Below are 11,158 nucleotides of genomic sequence, written 5' to 3' on the forward strand. Positions count from 1 at the left end.
ATCCATGATCGATAACCTTTGACTCTTATTCTTAGCTGTTTTCTTTATATTACTGCATCAATTCTCACTGATAAATTCTAACTTCAGCTGCAAAGGACAAATGCGTACCTGTACACGCTCCAGTGCTGAATTAACAAGAACAGAAACACACACACACACACACACACACACACACACGATTTCTACGCAAAATCCACCATAATTCCCCACAGCTTTCAAAAAGGCCCTGTGTGAGCACATCTTGTTTTTCTTTATTCTAGTAAGGACACGCAAGCCTAGTTTCACATGTCCCTCAAAACTAAATTTCGCGACATTGGTGATTAATCCAGCTTCTGCAATATGAAGCCATGTAATTCAACTAGAAACACAAATGCACATTGCTGCCCATGTATGGGAATTAAACAGAGTGGATTTTTTTTCTCGTGTGTCATGGGTGCAGAAGTACGGAGTAAGTAAAAATTTTGCCCTACCCTCAGCACAATGCAAAACAGACAAAGACTGTTATGAAAAGCACACTGCTGTGCCACGCTTACTATTACAGTATGTAGTAGCATGTACAATATTATTTATGCACGATCTCTGAATGTTTTATATGAATTGAATATTTACACGACAATGCCATGCGACGACTTGACCTCCTTTTTCATGATAAATGAAACCAAAAGTAATGTCAGCAATTATGTTGTTATGTTGTCTTTATTTGATAAAACAGACAAATGTATTTTAATTGTATTACTGTACACACTGCCTAAGGAGACTGCACTGAGTAGAAGACGAGCATAACCTGTATAATGCTGCCCTCTGCTGGTAAATGTCCAGTTTGCAGCATAAATAAATCATTTATATATTATATATATATATATTTATATATACAGCATAAATAAATCATATATATATATATATATATATATATATATATATATATATATATATATATATATATATATATAAATTAATAAATTAAAATAAATAATAAATATATATATATATATATATATATATATATATATATATATATATATATAAATTTATATATATATATATATATATATATATATATATATATATATAAATTAATATATATATATATATATATATATTTTTTTAATTATTATTTATATATATATATATATATATATATATATATATATATATATATATATATATATATATATATATATATATATATAGACATTTACGTATAAAAAATATCATCGTCAACTAATCCTAAGAATTGGTAATTTAAGAACAGTGGAAATCAACTGCTTCCGCATTGAATAAAAGATCATGATTCAAACGATCATTTAGTAATCACGACGAACTGTGATTGGGCCATTCTTGTCAACCGTTGAGAAAAGTAACACCGCCCGTGACGTCGCGTTGCCGAGTGTCTTAGAGCGCTAGGACCCTGAGACGTCTTACCGAAGTCCCGTTTCTGAGTGACGTCGCTCTGTCCCGGTGTTGTTGTGTAAGTCATGGACGGTGGAGTCGAGAGGTGTGAGTTCACGGCTGGAAGGACATACAGCAAACGCAGACGTTTAATTGATTGGGCAGCCCTAAAGTTCATCTGAGGGGATTATTCTTCAAGGACGCACGCGAAACACTAGAAGGATCTCAGCGTCGTTTGAAGAAGGTCAGTTCGTAATCTTATTGGCCTAACACACGTTTATATGAACGTGGTAATACTATGTTACTTTGGAAAATGACACTTACAAAGAAGAACTGTCAATTTCGGACACGGTAGCCTGGTAATACCATGTTATGCGTGCAGTCTACCATGAAGGTGTATCAGTATAAATTGATGTTTTATACATGAAGAGTTAGAAGACTAAAGTTTCTAATCGAGCATTTCTATCAGGCTCCTATGTGTGTGTTCAGTCATTATACTTTAGTGCCGTTGAATAGGTTCTTTTCACCTGTTAAATAAATAACTAAACATCAACAAAGGAGGAAAAAAATGAGTTTAATAGTTTTTCTCTCTTTTTTGTCAACATTGCCTACCATTTTAAGTACTACATAAAAAATTAAGCTAAATGAAAATAGGAAATGCTGGGTGCATTTTTTATTTATTATTATTATTTATTATATTTTAGTTTTAGTATAGTTTAACTGGTAGCATTTTATTTGACTAGCCTGTTACTTATGTAACTAATAACTAGCTACTAACCCACAAACCTAAATCTACCTCATATAGTTATCTTAAATTACAGTACCTTCTAGGTAGGTGCATTATAAGTACACTGTAAGTACATGTATGTTCACGTATAAAGTGCAACCGTTTATTTATAATATATTACTTTCTTTGTTTACTATAGTAGTATACTGTTTTTGGGGTATAACCTATTTCTTAGCACATGCACTATAAAAATACAACATTGCACATGACATTACTGAGCTATTATAGTGAATACCTTTGTGGTATATATATATATATATATATATATATATATATATATATATATACATACCTTTAAGGAGTAAAGTTTGTGAATATGGAATGCATGCAGTACTCTAGAAGTTAATTTTATTTTGTGTGGTAAATAAAAGTTGATTTGGTTTGTTCTTTCCAGATATCCTCATCGTGATGGTGGAGATGAAGGGTTACTGTGAAGCGGGGGTCTCCATGCAGCAGGTCTGGCTGGAGGGCGGCCTGACTCTGTGCTTCTACTTCACCCTGGTGCCGTCCGTCCTCCTCACCCTCTCCGTCCTCTTCGGCACGTTCCTGTGCGCGTGCTACAGGCGTTACGGCACGGCCATGGAGCCCAAGTTCATTCCTCGCTCTCGACTCTACCGGCTCCAGGTGGGCCTGTCGGCGCTGCTCGTCCTGCAGGCTCTGGGATGGACGGCGTCTCGAATCGCTCGCGGCGGAGAGCTGCCGGGGTACGTGGTGGTGTACGGCTGTCTCTCCGCTCTGGGCTGGATCTGGGCCGTGGCCCTGCTGCGTCTTGAGAGGAGAAGGGTTTTGGTGCGGGACAGGACCAGAGGACACAGTACGGTGCTGTTGCTGTACTGGGCCGTAGCGTTTGCTGCCGAAAACCTGGCCTTTGTGTCGTGGATGAGCCCTCAGTGGTGGTGGACTCTGGAAACGTCCGATCAGCAGGTGATTTTTTTTTTTTAATGTTGCATTAAAGTAAGCATTTGGGATTTTATTTTTTGGAAAGTAGTGGCTTACCTCTCTTTAACGCAATTTATATTAAATTATATTAAAGCGTTCGTTCACCCCAAAATGAAAACGTAGTAAATATATCTATTTGTGTACCTTGTAACATTTGGCACCGATGCCATTGTTCTGTGTTATGTGTTTGAAAGTGGTGACAGATGTAGGAATCCTGCTCTCGCACCATGACTCGGCGTTATGGTAATAGTGCGAAACGATTATTTACAAAAAAGATTCAGGATCCGGCGGATGAGCAATGACTCAGCGATTCTGTCGACTTTGACGGTCGTTGAAAAACAGTGTTGTTGAGTCATTATGTGGCTTTAAATAGTAGACCAGAGACATGTGGAAATATTGCAGAGTCATGGTCAGTTCTGCATGCATTCCTTGCCGCCTGAATTAGCCACACCCCGACTGTTCAAGATTGAGATTTTGTGACACTTCATGACGTGGGCGTTTTTGTCTGCTCATTCTAGTCTTCTGTTGAATGCATGTAAATGTTTACATTTTCCTAAATACGCATTCACGAAAAGAGTCCTGTTTTCAAATAAAACAAGGATTGCAAATGTATGTATATAATAAAATTCAAATTAAATAATTGCGCTTTATTTTTTAACACAGTTAATGTGTACAAAAACTGTTATTATTATAACAGCTTATTATTATTATTATTATTATTATATATATATATATATATATATTTTTTTTTACAATTTAAAATATATATATTTAATACTTCAATGTAATTGTTAAATATAAATCATATTTTATTTCTAACTTCTTTTTTTTTTATTTATTTTTTATTAAAAATAGTATTTGTTTTACATTTGTAAAACACCTCATACCAATGCTACAATTGTTTTTTGTTTGTTTGTTTGTTTTTTGTGTGAAAACTTAATGACTTATGGGGGTTTTGATAACAAAATGTGGGACACATTAATGTCACTTTTTACTCTTTAGAAGTTGATATCCGAGAGGTGTATGATTCAGGCAGATTCAAACAATAGCAAATCATTATCATTCTGTACATAATACTCATTTTCTGCAGTTGGAGTTTGCTTTCTGGCTGGTGCGGTACTTCAGCTCAGGTTTGCTGTTCCTGTTAGGCCTCAAAGCTCCAGGCTTGCCGCGCCGTCCGTACATGCTTCTGGTCAATGAAGACGAGCGAGATGTGGAGCACGGAGCAGTAAGACATTACATTCACTCTCAAATCGTACTTGTGCAATAATAATTCATCTTATTAATGCATCTCTCGCATGATTTCAGCCTCTTTTGGGTAATGCTAATGAGAATCAGTCTACATGGAAAGATTTTGGGAAGAAGGTGCGTCTGTTGGTGCCGTACATGTGGCCTAAAGGCAGTGTCCTGCTCCAGCTGCTGGTTCTGCTTTGTCTCGGGATGCTAGCAGTGGAGCGCGTCATTAATGTGTTTGTGCCCATCTACTACAAGAACATAGGTACTGAATAAAAGGCTTATTTACTCAAAAATCTATTTATGATATATATATATATATATATATATATATATATATATATATATATATATATATATATAGTCTGCCAAGCTAAAACCATATATGACTTTAAAATGTTGTCACTGGAAAGGACCTCCCTTATATATATTTTGAAAATGTATTTCCATATATATAAATGTAATTCCATATAAATAAATAAATATATAAATATTATAATTTGAAATGTAAAAACATTAAATATTTTCCTAAATATATAGATGCATGTATTTGTGTGTGTATGTGTATATATATACATATACATATACATACATACAAGTGTGTATGTAAAGCATAAACCAAAAAGTGTTCAGATGTTCAGTCATAATTTCTAATATTTTTTTACTAGTAGATGCCCCATACAGGTCACTATATTAAATTTAAAGTAAGAATAGCAAAATGAAGTGAACTGTGACATATGATGCCCAAAAATTCTTCATACAGTGAACTACTTCATACAGTTTTTTCTTTAATTGCTAACCTTTTTACACCACAGATTGGGCAAAATTAAGCATTGCTTGGTCTATCTTTTTCCGATTTATTTTTTTATGTGATAACACATTGTTTTTCTCCTGTCGCAGTGAACCAGCTGACCGATGGGAGCTCCTGGAAGACTCTGGCCACCACGGTGTGTGTTTATGGGCTCCTGAAGTTCCTTCAGGGAGGTGGCGCTGGTGAGGAACCGTCTCCCAACGGAATCTCTTCGTAGAGTCGCACGGAACATCCTTTACAATCCGATCTGATCTCCCTTTGCTTCCATCTGCAGGAGCGTCAGGGTTTGTAAGTAACATGCGTTCGTTCCTGTGGATTCGAGTGCAGCAGTTCACGAACCGCGTGGTCCAGGTGCGTCTCTTCGCTCATCTGCACTCTCTGTCTCTGCGTTGGCACCTGGGTCGCCGCACAGGGGATGTCCTGAGAAGCATCGACAGAGGAACTTCATCCATCAACAGCCTGCTGAGGTCAGAGCTCAAAAATGTATTCAAATTAGCATTACCTTTAGATTAAACTGCATCTTAATACCACAGACCTGCTTATCTGGAATGCAAGTATAAACAAGGTCGAGTAGGCTGTGCAGTGTTAATCTTGAATGCATTCACGCATATAAAACTTAAGTACAGAGAGCATGCGTGTGCAGTAAAATCAATCTCAGTTTGTATTATCTTGAAATGCTTATATTATTGTTTGTTTCATCCGACAGCTACATCGTGTTCAGCATCTTCCCCACTATTGCTGACATCGTCATCGCCATTGTCTATTTCATATCCAATTTCAATGCCTGGTTTGGCCTCATAGTCTTCATTTGCATGGCTCTCTACCTCAGTAAGTATTTAACAATGGCCTAATACTGCAGTTACTTCTGGTTTCTTTGGTTTGTTTATGTTTTCTGGTTAAGTAAATTATAACTCTGAGTATCGGAGTGGCTGTGTGTATTGAGTTATTGTCTTGTTAACACTAAAATGGCAAACTCAGATTGCATATCTTGTCTAGCTGGTTCAGGTGTGTAATTGGAGGTTGGGATAATGTGTGTGTGTGTGTGTGTGTGTGTGTGTGTGTGTGTGTATGTAGAAAAACAGGGTGTAGTATTGTTGCATCTAAAAAGTCTCTAAAGAAAGAAGAATGGAAATCTAGGTTATAGGTGAGCATTTGATTTATTGATTGGCTGGTGTTATCTGTGTCTCTCAGCTCTCACTATTGTCATCACTGAATGGAGAACCAAATACAGACGAGATATGAACACACAAGATAACAACGCCAAATCCAAAGCTGTGGACTCTTTATTGAACTTTGAGACGGTATGGGTTCGGTTTGTTTGACTAAGGCTAAAAGAAATATTCAACTTGTGCTGTGCGTAATCCCGATCTTGTCAACAGGTGAAATATTACAATGCAGAGAGTTACGAAGTGGGTCGCTTTGAGGATGCCATTTTGAAATATCAGGTAACATTTGTTAAGAATATTTTTAGAGTGCTCTCAACACGACACACGTTGTATTTTATATTTATTTTTTATTGAATTAATTTGAAGGGAATTTAAAGTTGAAGAGCTCGCAGTAATAGAAATAAATGCCACTTTTCTTTTGCTTAGGTATCGGAGTGGAAGACCAATGCATCTCTGGCGCTCTTAAATCAAACACAAAACCTCATCATCGGCTTGGGTCTGCTGACCGGATCTCTGCTCTGTGCGTACTTCGTGACAGAGGGAAAGTTTCAGGTACGAACGGTCAGGACTCATCAGATATCAGACCTGATCATTCTGCAGATTATCTATGGTTTATTGCAGGATTTCTTTGTAAAAAAAAAAAAAAAAAAGAATTTAAAAGAAAGAACATAAATTGAAATATTCAGCAAAGTTGCCTTAAACTTATCATAACTTTCTGAACAAAAAAAAAGTGCAACTTTGAACTACATGTAACTCATCATGTCTTCCAGGTCGGAGATTATGTGCTCTTCGGGACGTACATCATCCAGCTCTATACTCCTCTCAACTGGTTTGGAACATACTACAGGTATGAAGCTTTTGTCATCTGTGTGTGTGTGTGTGTGTGTATGTATGTATGTATGTATGTATATTTAAAAATAACAAACAGTTAAAGTGTATCTTTTTATCTTTCTTTTAACAGAATGATCCAGAATTCTTTTATTGATATGGAAAGCATGTTCAATCTCTTCACCGAGGAAGAGGAGGTGAGTGGACAGTTTTTTTTATTGAAATATGTTTCGCTGAAGCTTCGTCATAGTTAAAGACACGACGATTCGATTTAGGTCAGGGATGATGTGAACGCAGGAAACCTCAACTACAGACAGGGAAAAGTAGAGTTTGAGAATGTCTTCTTCAGCTACACACAAGGGTGAGCAGCTTCAGTCATATCCGTTTCTATTATTTGTTTTGTTGCATTATTACTATTTGAGTAATTTATGTCACAATAAGCAATATTCAAAATTTGATATTTTTGCAGCAAGGAGATTCTAAAAGACGTCTCTTTTACCGTACTCCCTGGACAAACAGTTGCACTTGTAAGTCTATTCTATTCTATTCTATTCTATTGCTGTGCTGCTGTATATTTTTGTTCAATTCATGTGATACACTACCACTCCAGCTCTTGCATTCAAAGTCTTTTTAAAAACAAAATGATATGAATAGTTTTTTGAGTAACATTGAGTTTTATTAAATACCTTTTTAATGTTACAGAAGACTTTTTTTTAAAATATTAATTATTCATCAAATTAGAAATTGCAGTTACAGTTTTCACAAAAAAGGTATTATATTAAGAAGATATTAAGGGTAAGATATTAAAGGTAAGATATTAAGAAGAAGAAGAAGAATCAGAATTTATAACAAAGCACCAAATCACCTTACAAAAAAAAGTTAAATATTCAGATCTTTTGGCCGCTAGTGTATGTGTAATCATTTTTTGGGGGTTTATTGCAGGTTGGACAGTCTGGATCAGGAAAGAGCACCATCATCCGTCTGCTTTTCCGTTTTTATGACGTTCAAGGCGGGTGTGTAAAAATAGATGGGCAAGACATCTCAAAGGTGAACGTTCTGTTGATTCAAGAACAAAGGGCTCTCCTGTCACTGCAAGTGAAATAGCACTAATGTGTCATGTGTGGTTGTGTTTTAGGTGAAGCAGTCTTCTCTGCGCGCCCACATTGGTGTCGTACCTCAAGATACCGTCCTGTTTAATGACGATATTCGACAGAACATCCGCTACGGTCGAGTTACTGCTTCTGACCAGGAGGTAGAGGAGGCTGCCATCGCTGCTGACATCCATGACAAAATCATAACCTTTCCAGAGGGTGAGAACCATGTGTACAGCATTTACAGCATTGAATTTATATTTAAACTCTTGTCAGTGAATATATAAAATTTGACATTTATAAAATGGGTATTATATATATATATATATATATATATATATATATATATATATATATATATACACACACACTGAAATAAAAATTCTAAAAAAGACAATAATTAATAACATGATTTTGATTTTGGGAGTCCTAAACAACAGGCTGACATGCATGCAAGGTCAAAAAACACTTTTATTTTCATGCAGTATGCATTTTTTTTGTACCTTTTGTGTTCAACAACTCCCAAACTATTTCATTAATTGATTAATTTTTCATAACCCCTCCGGTCGATTTTATTTAAAACAGTGTTTGTAAACTTTAAACGCTCCAAAAGCGGCACCTAGTGGCAAAGAATGAATTTACATTTTCATTCAGACCAACACGAAAAGACCACAAGCGGGTAGACAACATGATGATGTTTCATTCTGCCGACAACATAAAACAGCTTGGGACCTGTTTACAAAAAAAACTTGTTTTTTCTTTTTATACATGGCGCACTTTCAGATTTAAAACTTTATAGAATGTTTTTGTTTACTTAGAACTGCTCTGCATAAAAGCTCATTTTCATAGGGATGCTCTAAATTAATATAAAATTAAAATGGATGCTATAACGGTATCTCAGTAATACTTAAATGACACTAGTATGCCTTTCGCTTTAAGTCTAGATAATATAGCTGATATGTATTTGTAGGCTATGACACTCAGGTGGGTGAGAGGGGGCTAAAGTTGAGCGGAGGAGAGAAGCAGAGAGTCGCCATCGCTCGCACCATCCTCAAAGCGCCACAGATCATCCTCCTCGACGAGGTACGACAGAGAACCTTGACTCCAAACGTTTATTAAACAGCAGTGCAATGCAACAAAATGGTCTGTCAGAACATACGAGATTAGTATGTGTCGACTGATTTAAGACTAATGACATTTCAGTAAAAGCGAACTTCTCAGCTATACTGAACAGAAACAGAAAACAAGCAAGCAGCGAAAACCGTAAAAGACTCTACTCTACCCACAGGCCACGTCTGCTCTAGACACACAGACCGAGCGAAACATCCAGGCCTCGCTGGCTAAAGTCTGCGCCAACAGAACCACCATCGTAGTGGCACACAGGTAAACTCATCATTTACTCAAATCATCCTCCGTCAGTTACTATAGCGACCAAAAAAGACACGAAACCAACGCCATCGCCGATGTTCATATTGCAGACTGTCGACTGTGATTGGAGCCGACGCGATCCTTGTACTTCGTGATGGACAGATTGTGGAGAGGGGGAGGTGGGTTCATTTACACATCGAGACAAAGTGAATACGTGAGCCGCGTGTTTAAAGTCCGGTATTGTCGTCTGCGCTAGGCACGAGGAGCTGTTGGCGAAGGGAGGCCTGTACTGCGACATGTGGCTCAAACAGCAGCAGGCGCAGGATTCAGACTCGGCCTCCGACACTGACACCAAAGACAGGAAATCTGAGAAACTACAGCCGCAGTCATCTACTGCAGGACACAAGGGACATTAGGCTGCGCGGGACATGCAATCAGATCTTGTTCTGTGTGCATTTTAAGCTCATCCAATGCTGTTTTTTGTTTAACATATTAGAACAGTAATTATTTAATATTAGATTATTTTCACCGGTTCTTCAAAGTCACCCATGTTGCCTAAGGATTTATTTATTTATGGGGTATTTAAGTCCTTTTTTTTATATTCCTTTTGCAATTGCTTTTCTCTCATTTCTCTTAAAGTGTATTTCTAATGCTTGATAATATAAGAGAAGACTGACAAAGTATAAAATAATTGCTCCATCCACTACTATAACTTTATGATGGCCTTTATATTGTATTGAATGTAACAGTGAGGTTATTTCAGTCAGTAGATTGATTTTCTGGTTTGTTTGTAATAGCGAACATTTTGCAACTGAATCATTGTGTATATGATCTACATCAAAACAAATTGCAATTTTATTTGATATAAAAGTAAATGCATATATATTTCTTTCTATACAGGTTAGGTTATAGGCAAAGAGGGGGGAATCATTTCCTCAATCGATTTTCATGTTAATTTCTAATATGTTATGTGATACTTTGACTTTGTTAATGATCTTTTGGGCACTTGACAAAATTATCTTTATATAGTGTATGTGCAGTAATATTTATTTAATGCCGTACAACTTCAGTTCAGTTTAAGGGACGTAAGCTGACACTAAACTCAGGGGACAAGGTTGAAATGAGCCATTATGTGTGTTTCTGCTGTACTGTGTAGATTTCCAGACATGCTTCTTGAAATAGTTGGTGAATTTGATATGCATAAAATAACTGAATCATAATAGGATAAAGTCTGTTAAGATTTTTTTGTATGTATTTTATTGTGCAATAAAGGAAATGGAGGGAACATGTTTATTAATATCCCCTTTAGCAATTACTGATTACATTGTGTACATTGCGTAAAATATTATATGTGCATTAAAATGGCATACATATTTCCTATTTTGTTTAGAAATACAAATAGGTCAAATAATAATAATAATAAAACAATATTTTGTTAAGTACTATTGTTTGTATTGTTCCTAAGAGCGTTCAGTAACTTGCATTGAAAGAGACTTTTTCCTTTTTTGCACTAGGGGGCGCTCTACTGAATGAATTCATTTCAAAA

At 36.2% G+C, this 11,158-nt stretch overlaps 1 protein-coding gene across 1 annotated transcript; it reads left to right on the forward strand.

The window, feature by feature from the left end:
• Positions 1-1,451: 1,451 nt before the first annotated feature.
• Positions 1,452-10,903, forward strand: abcb6a (ATP-binding cassette, sub-family B (MDR/TAP), member 6a). The gene is made up of 20 exons (XM_043240532.1): positions 1,452-1,633; positions 2,571-3,100; positions 4,206-4,343; positions 4,424-4,613; positions 5,249-5,341; positions 5,434-5,626; positions 5,866-5,987; positions 6,351-6,460; positions 6,539-6,604; positions 6,752-6,877; positions 7,096-7,172; positions 7,287-7,350; positions 7,429-7,514; positions 7,623-7,680; positions 8,096-8,200; positions 8,289-8,463; positions 9,215-9,327; positions 9,533-9,627; positions 9,723-9,791; positions 9,869-10,903. The coding sequence occupies exons 2-20, from the start codon at positions 2,585-2,587 to the stop codon at positions 10,026-10,028; spliced, it is 2,556 nt and encodes an 851-aa protein (XP_043096467.1). The 5' UTR covers positions 1,452-1,633; positions 2,571-2,584; the 3' UTR covers positions 10,029-10,903.
• Positions 10,904-11,158: the final 255 nt, after the last annotated feature.

The sequence above is a fragment of the Puntigrus tetrazona genome, chromosome 1, assembly GCF_018831695.1.
Source record: "Puntigrus tetrazona isolate hp1 chromosome 1, ASM1883169v1, whole genome shotgun sequence".
In the NCBI taxonomy this organism is placed as follows: domain Eukaryota; kingdom Metazoa; phylum Chordata; class Actinopteri; order Cypriniformes; family Cyprinidae; genus Puntigrus; species Puntigrus tetrazona.

Coding starts and splice junctions, on each gene's coding strand:
- abcb6a (XM_043240532.1), top strand. CDS start 2,585: ATGGTGGAGATGAAGGGTTACTGTGAAGCGGGGGTCTCCATGCAGCAG. Junction 5,988..6,350: donor TTGCATGGCTCTCTACCTCA/GTAAGTATTTAA, acceptor TGTGTCTCTCAG/CTCTCACTATTGTCATCACT. Junction 6,605..6,751: donor ATGCCATTTTGAAATATCAG/GTAACATTTGTT, acceptor TCTTTTGCTTAG/GTATCGGAGTGGAAGACCAA.